This window comes from Cynara cardunculus (assembly GCF_001531365.2).
Source record: "Cynara cardunculus var. scolymus isolate 2C chromosome LG 13, CcrdV1, whole genome shotgun sequence".
In the NCBI taxonomy this organism is placed as follows: domain Eukaryota; kingdom Viridiplantae; phylum Streptophyta; class Magnoliopsida; order Asterales; family Asteraceae; genus Cynara; species Cynara cardunculus.
In genome coordinates this window covers 11,787,320-11,802,168 of record NC_037540.1, presented here as the reverse complement: position 1 = coordinate 11,802,168, position 14,849 = coordinate 11,787,320, and the positions used below count along the sequence as shown (strand labels likewise).

At 31.9% G+C, this 14,849-nt stretch overlaps 1 protein-coding gene across 1 annotated transcript; it reads right to left on the bottom strand.

Annotated features, from left to right (window-relative positions):
* Positions 1 to 5,483: 5,483 nt before the first annotated feature.
* Positions 5,484 to 6,850, bottom strand: LOC112525944 (probable protein phosphatase 2C 73). The gene is made up of 5 exons (XM_025136279.1): positions 6,623 to 6,850; positions 6,228 to 6,518; positions 6,026 to 6,143; positions 5,730 to 5,953; positions 5,484 to 5,651 (listed from the first exon to the last, which is right to left on the bottom strand). The coding sequence occupies exons 1-5, from the start codon at positions 6,848 to 6,850 to the stop codon at positions 5,484 to 5,486; spliced, it is 1,029 nt and encodes a 342-aa protein (XP_024992047.1).
* Between the last annotated feature and the right edge of the window lie 7,999 nt (positions 6,851 to 14,849).

The window sequence follows — 14,849 nt, the reverse complement described above, 5'->3', positions numbered from 1 at the left end:
GACAAATAGGGCCGTCCATGAAGGAGGGTGGGCTGGGTACATGCCCAAGACTCACAAGAAATATGGGTCTAAATGTTTTTAAAATATACTATATAGTATATAATAGTAGTTCACAAAAATTAGTAAATAAAATAGACACATTTTTTTTAGTATTTAATATAACCCAAAAAGAATTTAACATTATATTGAGGGACTAAACTTGTTTTAATTATTTACAATGGATAATAGAATATGTAAAAAAATTAAGTGGTCGTTCATTTTATAGTATTGTTTATTGTTTCTCTAAGTTTTTTATCACACCCCAAATCTAAAACTACTTTGCCTAGAAAACATTGATATATTCTCCATCTTTTATCTCTCACTCACTCTTTTTTTTTGAAGTATATAATATTTATATACGACAAATGCAACAAATAAACTCACACACCCTCCTCACCTATGGTGAGGTTTGAACCCCTGACCTCCTAGAAGACCAATGACTACGATATCGCTAGGCCAAAGGCCCTTTGGTCTCACTCACTCTCTTGATTATTACATTCACATGAATTCTATTTTTGATACTAAAATATGGTAGATTCTTGTTATTAACTAAAAGAACCTTTTTTAAAAAAAAAATTACCAATCATATGAGACGATCCAATTTATATCTATATTTCGGATTTCAAAACTACTCTTGGTTTTTCTTACCTTATTGATTCATTTTGACCTAATATTGAGTGCATAAATTTTAAGTATTGTTCTATCTCTAAAACACAAATAAAATCTCAAGCTATACCCATGATGGCCTTTTGATGGTACCTGAAAGTTTTATTATAATCCTAAAAGCTTAAAATGACGATAAAAACAATAACATGATTCGATATGGAAACCAACTGCTTTATATTAATTCACATAGATTGTACTTGGAATAGTCAATATTATGACTACGAATAATGCCAATCTATATATTGAAGGTATATTATATGATGTGTTTGATGGTGGAACGGGTTTATGATTTTATGTAAAAATAATTTGGTAGATAATATTAATCTAGAATAACTACCGATTGTTTTGATCCTATGATTTCTTGAAAAACATGGTTTTATATAAAATACTAGAAGGGACTTCGCGCAATGTAGCGAGATATATCTTGATTTTAATATTTAATTTAATTTTTATCTCAATCGATGTTATAATATGGTTTTATGTGATTTTGAAAAAAACGATGATTTTTTTATTTCTGAATAAAATCTAAATTTGAAGTTATCATAAAAATTTGACAAAATTATATCGATATTAGTATCAAATTAACTATTTAAAATTTCTTATTTTTTTGTGTAATTTTTAAATTCAATTTTTTTAATTATAATTTAATTTAAGTTCAATAACGAAGTAATTTATATTTGGTTTAGTAATATAATTTTCTTATAAATATAATAGTTAGTTATTTTGTTAGAACTCGATAATTTTTCTAATTATATTTTAGATTTTTTATATTTTAAAATGAGATGTGTATCCTCTATTTTATTATGTTTATCCGCAGTTAGTTACACGAATTCAAACATGGAGCTTTAATAAGCTGTACTTATGCATAATTTACTTGTAATTTTGAATTTTAAGTGATATGCATCAATATACAGTACTTCATGCATAAAAAAATGTTTTTAAGAGTTTTTGTCAAATGCTTTATACTATAATATAGATTAATATTGATTCAATTTAAGATTATTTATGATGATAAAAACAATATATTAAAAAAATTGTACTAATTAAAAGCCCCCTTTTTATCTTTCGTACATAGCCCATGAAATATCAGAAACGAACATCAATTAATCGATTAATTACCATCAAGACGACTAGGGAATTTGGTAACGAGAGGGACCAAATCTGAAACAAAATAGCAACCACAATTACTAAAAGTGTAATTATTTTGAGAAGGGACCAACTTGATAGTGATTGACAACTATAAGGATAAAAAGTGTAATTAAATCAAAATAATAATAAAAACTATATGGTGGCCTTCGTGGATTATAAAACTGGCAGACCAAACATTTGTAATGGTACCACCAACAACGTTGTCCCATTTTATTTGTATTGTCTATGATTACACATTGTCTTGAACCCTATTTCTAATGATTAATTATTTTTATCAACATTTATTTTTTTAATTAAAAAACATTATATTTGCATTAAAATACCCAAATATTTGTACTAAATAATTAAGGACCAAAAGTCTAAAAATTAAGAATTGATTTTATATCCCAAAAATTGGAAGCTAAATCACGTTTTAAGCAACTGAATCATGCGGACAATACCATTTCTAAAACTATTTCTGCAATCGTCTAATTAATTTGATGCGTAGCTAACTTTTATAATAAAAGTTTAAAACGACAATACTTTTTATAAATTTATAAATAAAAATATAAACATAATTACAATAAAACGTTTTTTCTTAGGCAATGGCTCCGACACGTCGAGGAACCCGGTCCACCCGTCCCAGTCGGGGACGGGGATTCCCCGTTAGATAGGGGACGAGGATCCCCATTTGTCTTAAACCGGGGATGGGGACGAGGACGGGTATGGTACTCCCCGCCCTGCCCCGTACCCGTTATATAGATATATATATATATATATCAATAAATTATATATATGTATATTATTTATTTCAAATAAATATTAATTCATAATTTCTTATTTCCTAACTAGGTTTACAATCTAAAATTGTTATTTTTTAGATGTTAATATGTAATATTTTGGATGTCAAGTCTAAATACAATTACTCGATAAGTTTTGTATATTACTCAATATCTTTTGGTACATATGAATTTAAGTTTTTTTGTATTACATTAAATTCGTTTTGGTTTTAGGTTTATTAAAGATGTTTGAGATTTAAACATGTATAATCTCTCACATATTTAATTTAAAATAACTTATATAAACAAAAAAAAAATATTCGTTTCCTCGTTAGGGATCTATGTTCCCCATTGGAGATGGGGACGGGGATTGAAGTCTCCGTCCTATTTCCATGCCTATTTTTTCTCGTTTATTTTTTAAATGATAATATGAATCCGTTACGAGTTGACAAATACATTAAATAAGAACCATAACTTTAAATCACAATCATGACAAATTAATGATTTGTTTCTTTTATAATTTTTTTTGCATTAATGAAATACATGAATGACACAAAACATTGGTAATGATGGTTTGGTTTTTTAGAAATATAATAATAATAGCATGTTTAATTTTATATAGAAATAGATGATATTATATTGACAACTTTGTTTTTATCCTATAAAATACACTTTATTTTCTATTTTTAAAACTTTGCCTAACACAATTCAATGGTTTTATAGATTAATTAATTATTTATTAAAACCATCAACATATTATATAAGTTTTATATATTCTTCCATAATGGCAGGTACATTGAATATAGCTACATAGACATCCATTTTCCATAAATAATGTGTTTCATTTTTTGTACCGGAATGATTGAAATATCAAATTGTATAACAAGATTATGTAACCACTTTCATTTACTTAAATTTAAGTCAGAATAAACCAATATAACCCAAATTTATATTTGTCTAATAGTGAAAGTATAGAAATTGCAAAACTCTAGAATAAGTAATTTTAAAATTTTTATGGTTTTAACCACAAGGGTGGTGCCTAATTGATTTGAGCTTGATTCAAAAGGGCAAAAGTATCAGGAGGTTCCAGATTCAAATCCAATAAGGAATAAAAATCCCCTTGTGGCCACGGAGGTTCAAATGCGGTGACTCCGGGCTATCTACAAAGCACTCCCCCTGGTATTAATCGGCTCGCATAGTGGGTTGGATATCCAGGCTAATAAAAAAAATGGTTTTAAAGATAATATCATATAAGGAAAACATGATGTATATATTTTGGTTTGGGGGGGGGGGCAATGAATACAGTATCAAGGGATGATGATCGATGAAGAGATAACGCTAAGGTGACAGGACAGGTGCGTATTTGACGGAATTGATGGTGACGATAATGGTGGTTGGTGTGTGGGGGTGGTTGTTTAAATTGTATTATACAAGTTAATTAATACACAAATTGGAAGTCAACTAATTATGTAATGATATCAAATTCAATTATTGTTAATTAATAGGTTTATGGGGATAAATAGAATTTTTAAAAGTGGATGGGGTTGTTTTGCCCTTTCCTGAAACTCAAGAACATCATGTTTAAGGTGAATTTTTGGTTCATGGTCTCCAATCTATGCAATTTAATTATGTTATGTATCTCTATGGATGGCAACTGAACATGAAGCAAAACCTAAAGATAGTCTGAAAGAAAGAGATAGTGGGGAGACGAAGCTAGGGATGCTCAAAAACCGACCAACCCGATCAACTCAACCAAGAAAAAATCGAAAAAAAAACCCAACTCAAGGTAACTCGAAGCAGGATTGATCATAAAATTGGCCAAACCGCCTCTATCGGGTCGGAGTTGGGCCATCCATGATGGAACCCGACCCAACCTGATAACCCATGCCACTCTTCCGTCTCATTTAGCTCACAGAGCGCGTTTCATCCACAACACAGCAACACATAGATGTATAATTTTCTTCTTTGACCTAGATATTGATTTCGTCTTGCCAACACAAGTATCAATTATTCTTGCCAACATGCATCGTTTTCTTTTTTGACCTAGATATCGATTTCTTCTTTCTAACACATGTATCGATTTGTTCCTGATAGATCTATTCCACACAAGTATCGATTTCTTTTTTATTAGTTCACTGATTCTTCATGATTTGGTTCATCAGTTTCTTATGTTCTGCACAACTACCCATCAGTTTCTTCCCGATCTTCTTCTTCTATTCTACACACCACACTAGGTTTCAATTCTCCTAACATACTACAAATTTCTTCTATTCTAATCTAACAAAGAGAGGTATTGATTTTCAACAGAATTATAGATTCTTTTTTTTTAAAGATTGGTGACTTGTTAAATTAAAAAAGTTACTTGTGATTTGATTGCATATTTGTTTGCTCTGTTGTATATTTGTTTGCTTGTCGTTATCTATACTATATTATAAACCGTATGTAATTGGTTTTAGAGTTATTTTACAAAGTCTAAAATTAAATTAGTGACGAGTTCCGTCTGTAATTGGATCCCTAATTCCATCGGAAATTTCATTTTTCCAGAGAAACGTCGGTAACACCCATAATGACAAATTTTGGACAGAAATGTCAGTCGATGATACTCTATAACTTATAAACAATTCCATGTTTTTCAGAACAAGCCTTGTTGATCCCAGATTGGACCCAAGCCTATAGACTGGGACTAGGTTTTTTGACAACACTCGATCAGTACCCAAAACGATTGAATAATAGAAGAAAGTTTTGGTGACGTGTGCCTATGTCCAATAATCATTCTATGACATATCACTTATTTATTAATTTGTACTTAAAAGTTCTTGCATTGTGAGAAGAAGAGATCAAGAAACTTCAAATTTGATTAAGCTTTATTTATTAATGAAAGAAGAGACAAATAGCCGAGATATCATCAACTGCGATTCCTTTCCTTTTGCGTTTCCAGGCACGCGCTGCAAACTCGACCAGTCGTTTTGCCGACTTTGCCCGGTCATCCGTTGACGACACAATCTCCACCGCTTGTTCGTTTGATACAACATCCCACACCTACAATTTTAAACACATAATTGCTTAATTACAATTAGTTTCATGACTTAATAATGGGTGGATGCATATATAACATACCCCATCAGAAGCAAGCACAATAAACTGGTCTTTGCTGATTATATGTCTATGTGTTACTTGAGGAACAGATATAAGTCCATAATCCTTGACACAATAATCACCAAAGGCTCTCGACATAGCCAACCCAGGTGACTCCTCGTTTGGCAGCCACAACCGATGCACCCCAGGCTCGTCCTCTAGACACAAAACTCGCCCTTTGCACTCAACTATGCGCTCAGCCTCATCTGCATGTAGATCAAGAATCAGTATCAATTTTCCATGACATAAGACCCATTAAAGAAAATACTCATGCTTACCGGGTAGATTGGGCTTAAAATCTACAGTAAGTTGCACAGCTACCAAACAACCATCATTCACAATCGTAGCCAGTATTGCACGTGAATCTCCAACGTTTGCTATCACTACAAGTTCACCCTGGAAATTAACAAAACAACATATAATCTCCCTTAATTCCTTCAGTATGTAAAAAATGGTGACTGAATAAAAAAATCTAGCCACCTGTCTAATGGCCGCTAAAGCGGTGGTTCCACTTTGAATCGAATCAAATTTGTGGCAATGTCGGATATCCCTATCAACAACAGCGCAAGTCTTTATGAAAGAATCCTTCCATATATCCAGCTTTTTATCACACGTGTGAGGATCAAGTGAAGCTTCAAATAGCATCTCTTGCCAATTACATAGCAAAGATGAAGGCATTGATTCACAAACTCTCTTCGCAACATAATGTCCCCAAGGTCCATGACCATCAAAAATCCCACAAAACATCATGTCCTTTTGGCATCCAAATTCCTACAGGCATCCATAAAAGCAAAAATCTATACGTATATATATTTTAAAATATATTATTGTAAATTCTACTATCCATTGACATTTGCAATATCGTCAATATATACCTCCCACACAATGCAACAATCTTGATTCACCCCCTTTTCGCCCCTTTTGGAGCAGATCGAAGCAAAAGTATTTATATTAATAGAACCAGAAGACCTTAAGATCATATTATCCTTCTTTGCCTCCTTTGCCATGACTTCTGCTACCTCTTTTTGACCACAACTTTTCCCTCTCTTTGTAGGCGAAAACGACTTTGCAAGCTCATTAAACATCGCCGTAAAACGCCCCATGATTAATAAAATCAGTCCTCAATAATCCTGTTTCCACATATTACAAAATGGTTTATCTTTTTTAAGTTAGATATTCAGCATGATAACATCCATGAACTTCGGTCACATATAAAACATATTTTTTAATTCAGTAAAAGGTTAATTATCTGATCCATAAAAAATTAAGAATTTCAATAGTAGATTTGAGTGTACAAGGAATGAATCTGGTACATTCCAAATATACAGCGGATAACATAACAGGTTGGACAAGGAATTCCAACAATCTGCGTAGACTCCTTTTATTTGATTGCAGAGAAAATTTGTCAAATTCAATACAAACCGAACCTTTAAATCCTCAAAGAAAATTATTTGCCTAGAAGAGAAAACTGTAAATTCGACAAGCAGTGATGTATGTTTCAGAATTTCATCTCTTTAAAAAGGGCTAGTAATCTTCAAAACATAAACCCATCCATTAATAATACCCAAAAAAAAGATGATCTTATATCTACTTTTATCCATACCAAAAATCTGACAAGAACCCCATCACTTAATAAAAGAACCCATCAAATCCCGTTAAAAAACGAAAAGAATTCAAGATATATTTATCATCCCATATGGATTATCAAACACTAAAAGCTTGAAGCTTTGTTTAACTGCTCAGAAATTATGTGAGAAAATTAATTCAACTAGTACTGTTTAACCAAACCTTTCGACAAAACATATAACTTATTTTTGAAAAACAACGATTATCCATGAATTTAAAGAAGAAAAAGCCAAAAGGGGCAGAGATATTACCGGGAACGCCTTGTTATTTTTCTTCTGGAAAACAAATCATCAGCTAAAACTAAAACCGTATAGAATGGCAGGAGTAAGAGGGAATTTCGACATGTGCATATGAGATATCGAGAAATTGGATAAAAATCATAATAATAATTCCTCCGAAGGGAGGAGAGGAGAGGAGAGGAAAACAAAAAAAGTGGTGATGGTATATATATATATATTCTATACAACTTCTTAAAACTGTTGTTTTTAGTTAAAAATCCATACAATATCTTTGTTTGTGACGATATTCACTATTCGTTGAATAAGTGAATTTGATTACTTGTGAAATTCTTTTAGTATTTTAAAGGAAAACTCTTGTTCTGAAGCATATACTCTCTATGATGTTTGGGATAACTTGTAACCGATATTTCTATTGTTAATGGTGTAAAAGAAATTATATATTAAATAGCTACTATTTGTTGCGACAAATAAGATTTTCACTAACGAAGATCTATGTTGATATCAAAGTCATATATTCTTTAATTTCGCATTTATCAACTATTGAACCTTTTTGGGAGGTTTGAGCATATTCAAGAATAGGAACTCAGAGTTTTTCTATTATGTGTTTGGATAATTTTGAGAGTTATATCAAAATATTAATAGTCTAAAAAATTGAAAAAAACTGGAATTTTAGAATTTTCAAGACAATGAGAGTTAATATTTGTGTGAAGAGAAAGATTGGTGTAATGAAAAATATTTAATACTGGTGTTTGCCATGCCACCATACGATATATGGTGATCAAACTTCATATTCAGATAATACAAAAATCGGTTTCAGTAGTTATTTTTTTTTTTGGTATAAACCGAATATGTTGCAAATTTATATTTAGTATTTACAGTAATTTACATGATTGGTCCCTGTGGTATAAAGAAAATTACATTGTGTGATCCTAAATCAAAGTAATTGTAGAAAACGTTTATGTGGTTTACATTTTCACATACCTTCAGTCTCTTGTCCTTGACTCCATTAACTTTTTTCTGTTAAGTAGGTTAACTAGGAGGGTATTTTAGTACTTTTACTTATTTTTGTTTATTTTCTATTACATAAATTAAATATATGTTTATTAAAAAATTACAAACTAAAATACCAAATTCAAACATTCATAACTGAAATCAAAATTCAACAGCAAAATCATCCCTTAAAAAACACAAAAGCAACAATAATAACAAATTTAAATAAATTTCTTAAAATATTTGTAACACAGACACAAAATTAAAACCCTAAATCAGACTTCACATTTCTGAAATCAGAACACTAAATTAAAAAAAAAAAAAAAAAACTTGGATCTCTAAAATCAAAAATCATAAACCCAGATTTCAATGGCTTCAAAAACCACATCTTCATAATCACTAAATCAACAATTCAAAACCAAGAAACCATAAAAATATGTAGGTAAAAAATCAGAAATGAATCGATCTTCAAGAACTAACTCTTCATGAACCATAACTCAATCTGCTTCAAAACCCTAGATGAGATCTTCAAAACCAGAGCTTCAAAAATCAGGTCTTCAAAACTCAGAACTCAACCTGCTTCAAAAACTCAGAACTCGAGTGGGGAGAATGGGGAAGGGGGTGGGGTAACGTCGGAGTCACAACGGGGCTTTGGTGGTCGGCGAAGATTGTTAGAAAATCGGTAATGGAACATGTAACATCGTGGATTTGATGTAGTGATGGGGTGCGGTTTCTCTACAACGAATATTATTTGTGGTAGATGATAAAACATTCAACGTAATATTATTTTTGCAAATAAAAGAAAGTTATAATGTTCAAAAATAAAGATTTGTAAGAAATGAATATAAGTTAGAAACAACACATAAAAACCGTTATGTACAGAAAAGACGTTTTAATTATGTTAATTGTTATTAGATAGAAAAATGAAAGGTAAAAAATTAGGATATCTAATAATACTAATTGTTAAATAAATAAACGAAATTATGCTTGGTATTTAAATTAATAAATGGTGAAAAAATATTGATTTTTATATATGTAAGTTAAGGAGAGATCTATATCAATCCTTTTGTTTATATGAAATCTCGTAGTAATCGACTAAGTTTAAGAAGATGCTCTCATTCACCTTTTAATCTTTTTTTTAATCAATTTTTGAATTTAAAAATCGACATATACAATGCTAAATCATTCACTTTCTTTTTATTTTTGTAAACAGTAATATAACTGAAATAAGGGGTTGTTTGATAGTTGCTGAATGGTTCGGTGCAGAATGATTAAGTGATCAGAATGATTAAGAGGCTTTCATGATATAGTGCAAAATGAAATATAAATGTTTGGTAATTGTTTACAATGAAATTAGTGTGCTTAATGGTTAAGAGAGATCAATGATACAAAATCATTCAGAGGGTTTTATAACCATTAAGAGGCAGACTTTTTTTTGCCAAACAAGATTCACCTCTTAATGATTCAGATGTAACATCTTAATGAAATTGTTAAGAGGTAAACAAATAACCTCATTGCTGTTTGGCAGTTGCTGAATGATTTAGTGCAGATTAGTTAAGAGGTCAGAATGGTTAAGAGAGTCAGAATGGTTAAGTGCTGAATGAAATAATGTTGTTTGGTAACTGTTCTCTGAATGACAATAAATTACCATTTTAACCCTCTGAATGATTTAATACTGAATGAAATAGAGCTGTTTGACAGATATCTGAATAAAACAATTATTTTACAAATATAACTACATATTACCATTTACCATGTTAGGATGTATCATCACGATTTCACAACCAAGTTATGCATATACAACAAAATCATGATGCAAATACCCATTTATCAACAAACAGACCTATGCATATACCCATTTAAAACGCATCCTACAAACAGCCCTAATTACGATCCCTAAGTAACAAATAGCCCTAATTAATCTGGTAGAGGGAAGCAGTAGGGGAGGCGATGAAATACCTGGAAAAGGAAGGTATAGGAAGCAGATGTAGGAAGTAGTAGGGCCGGTGACCGGAGGAGCAGACCGGAAAAGCGACGACAGTGGGGGGGGGAAGACAGTGAACGGAAGAACGAACGATCGTGGGGGATGCGATGGTGGAGGTGAAGATACAGAGATGCAGAGATGTGTGAAGAGAGCAGCTGGAAAACAGGGGTGGGAAGGGTAACTGGCGATGGCGAAGTTGTGGAGGTGACCGGCGATGGCTGTGGAAGGCAACGAGTTCTCATGAAGCAACACAAAATGGCTGGAAGAGAAAAGGTGTGGAAGGGTAAAGATGGAAGAAATGCAATCTGAATGGTTGAGTGAGGCCCTAGACACAAAATGGTTAAGAGGTTAATGTAACCATTAAGAGGCTTATTTTTTTTTTTTTGCCAAACAGCCCTTAACTCTTACCGATTAAGAGGTTGGCTCTTAATGTCACCATTAAGAGCCAATCAAACAGCCCCTTAAGGCCGTTTACCTAAATGCTCACCCGATAAGCGCTTATCATTAAGAGTCAACACTATAATTTATTCTACTGGATAAGATTGTAGTACATCAAAATAATATTGTATGCAACAATTTACCCGGTAAGCGCTTACTGGGTAAGAGTCGTCACCCTTACTTACCGAGTAAGACTCTTCATCTTTATCATTGTTCTTATCAGGTAAGATTTTTGGTCATTGTCATGTTCATCCGGTAAGGAAATTACTCAGTAAGTATGTACCGGCTAAACGTTTAATAAACGACCTCTTAATCAATTACAAAGTTTTATATAAAGGAAAATATTGATATAAATAAAATAAGTTGAAGCATTTAATCATATTCATGAAATAATACACCTTACAACTGGCTTTATTATTTAGTTTGGTTTGTAAATTCCTATAATAGGAGGTGCAACACACATGTACAAATTCAAAGAAAATCTCATCAACCAAATCCTCATAAAATTCCAACACACATTCTTTTATATATATATAGAGGTTCAAACGAGAACCCCTGTAATTTATGAGAAAGCGAGAACAACCTAATAATCTCAAACTTTTTTAATTAATAAATTAATTTTTATTATATATAAATAATTTAATAAGGGCAGTAATGTAATTAAGTAATTTTTTTAATTTTTATTTTATTTTAATTAACCATAATTATCCTATCACGTTTCCACGTTTTACTCTTGTTAATTTTTTTCTTCTCCATATCACACCCATATCACATGATTACACCAAAATTTTAACTTATCAACCAAAACGATAACCCATGTTGTATAACGGTGATTATCACACCAAAAATTTAACTTATCAACTAAAACGATAACTCATTTGCTTTTTCTTTTACAATTGATTTCTTAGTTGATAACTGAGACACACACACCAAACCAATTGGCTTTTAAAGATTGGAATTTTGAAAGACTTTTATAAGCTTTTTTTAATAATCAGTATTCAGTACTTTAATCGTTATTATTTGTTAAGAGACAATAATAGATCAAGATATATATTTGTGTTGGAATATGTTTGCATAAACTTCACGATTTCTATCTTCAAGTAATTCTTTATCCACCCCACCTTCTTCTTTATGCAGCTTCACACACACACATTTACCAATTTCAGTCGATTGGAAAGAAATGAAAGAGAGTAGAGACCCATTCCTTTAGGTTCATAATTACAACTTCAGCCCTTGCAGATATACATAATTTCAGCTCCACCCTTGAACTTCATTTATCTAGCTAGTCATAATGAACCTTGGGTTATCACAACCACCCTGCCTGATATCCATACTCAACAACTAACTAGGAATGGGACCTAGTTTTCCCCCACAACCCCTTCTTCGCATTTCTACCTAGGGTTGTAAACGAACCGTACATTCAGCGAATCGTTTGGCGGAAAGTTCGTTTATTTAATAAATGAACGAACATGAACAATTTTTTTTGTTCGTTTAGTTAAACGAACGAACATGAACAAAAGTCTCGTTCGTTCATTTATATTCGTGAACATTCGTTCATTTACCGTTCGTTTACGTTCGTTTATATTCGTTAGTTTATGTTCATTTATATATTAAGTTTAATATATAATCTTTTATTTATTTACTTTGAATTTAAATAATATTTATTTATGTTCGTTTAACCCGTTCGTTTACGTTTGTTTAGAATGTTAATGAACGAACACGAACACACCTTATTCTAAACGAACGAACAGGAACACAAAGATTTTCGTTCGTTTACTGTTCATGTTCGTTCGTTTGTTCGGTTAAGTTAAACGAACGAACATAAACAAGCCTTTGTACGTGTTCGTACGATTCGTTTACAGCCCTATTTCTACCTCGTTCTCTCTAAAATGACCTTGATTTAAGTTCAATTCTCTTTGTTATCTTGAAATAAACTTTTGATACAATACAATACTAGCACTTAGCATATATAACCATGTTTATAATCAACTAAACGACTCAGATTTTGTGTTTTTCTAACCTGGTTTGTTTCTCGGTCAAATACTCCCTAGTTTCTTGATCGTTTTTTTATGTTGTGGATGTTTGAATTATGTTGTAATTGCTTGTGCATATATAGTTTTTATGATATTTATGAACAACAATTGTGTAAATTCTTCTTCAAAAATGCTTTTATTTTGACCGGAGGGGTTTGAACTTTAGTTTAATCCACTTCCATATTCAAATGTTTGAGAAATGGCCCTCCAATTTTTCATTTTAACCCTCTTTGACCATCAATTTGCCTTTTCCTTCAATTTGACCAACTAAATAAAATTTTACCGTCTAGCTATACTATATGCATAAGCATGCAAAACGGTTTTTGTTGAAATTTAAGAGGTTCAATATTTGTTGCATAAGGTACAACTTATTATGCTTGGTGCACCCTTTCCATGCCCACTCTCCTTAACCGGCGACCACATCCCCAAAAATACTATCTTGAATCGATGTAAAAAGCAGCAAATTTATTAACGAAAAAGTAAGCATTTTCTTTCTCCTGGAAAACAATAACAATGTGGTTTGTTCTGAACTTATGATGATGATAATTGCTCTATGTTTGATCTGTCAATTTTCTTTTTCTGGTTTCTTTATTTGTTGACTGATGTTCATACTTCAAATTTGTATTTTAATTGAAAGTGGTTTGTACTCCATTTTCCATATCTATGGTATCTTACTGTTGTTTCTTATGATTTTAGCCATTAGTGATTATGAACAATAACTTCAACTTCAAAACCTATGAGGAGAAACATAACATACACTTGGAGGTGCGTTCTCAACCTACTTTTCTGTTTAATTAGCATGATATTTATGCTAACAAAGATGAGAATGGTAGGTGGTAAGAGGTGGGAGAACGATTGAGATTTCAATATTCGATATCATTGTGGGCGATGTAACACTACCAAAAAAACCACTTTTTCCGGCGGCCAAATCCGTCGGAAAAAGTGATTTCCGGCGGATTTGGCCGCCGGAAAAAGTGACGCCGGTGATTGATTTTTCGGCGGGATTTCCGGCGGATTTTTCCCAGTTTCCGGCGGATCACGGCCGCCGGAAATTCTTCACCCGTTTATTTATAAAATCTTGATTAACTTAACAAACCTTAAGTATTTTTTTAAAAAAAATATTTCTTCCGCCAGAAATATTTCTCGTCGGAAAAATTATATTTTCTAAAAGAATTAATTTAAAAAAAAAATACCGGCGGATAAATCCGCCGGAAACATTTATAAATAATAATATTTTTCTTAAAAAAATAATATTTTTAAAATAATTAAATTTTTTTGAAAAAATACCAGCGGATAAATCCGCCGGAAAAATATATAAATATTAATATTTTAAATTTATTTTAAAATTAATATTTAAAACCTGTATTTGATACATGTATTTAAAACCTGCAAATCTGTACAATATTAAAACTGAAAATAAAAAGGCGAAATAAAACTAAATATCATACATTAAAGTGAAACTACAATTATTCTAACCAAACAAAAACTAAATTGTTTCAAAGCAAAAGACAATATTCAATATGATGGTGGCGGGGGGAATGTTGAGATTGACTGAGCTGTCTAACCAAAGCAGCCATATCTTGAAATTGTCTATCATGTTGCTCGTCCCTCTGTCGTCGTCGCTCCGCCTCCTCCCGCTGTCGCTCCTCCTCCGCCAAACGTCGTTTCTCCTCCACCAAACGTCGTTCCATTTTCAGAACTTTGCTCTAGCAAGGGGCTTTTCACGCCTGCACGCCCTTCCCTCTCCATGAAACTAATTGCCCTCTTCTCACCCCCTTGCAAGAAGAAAAAG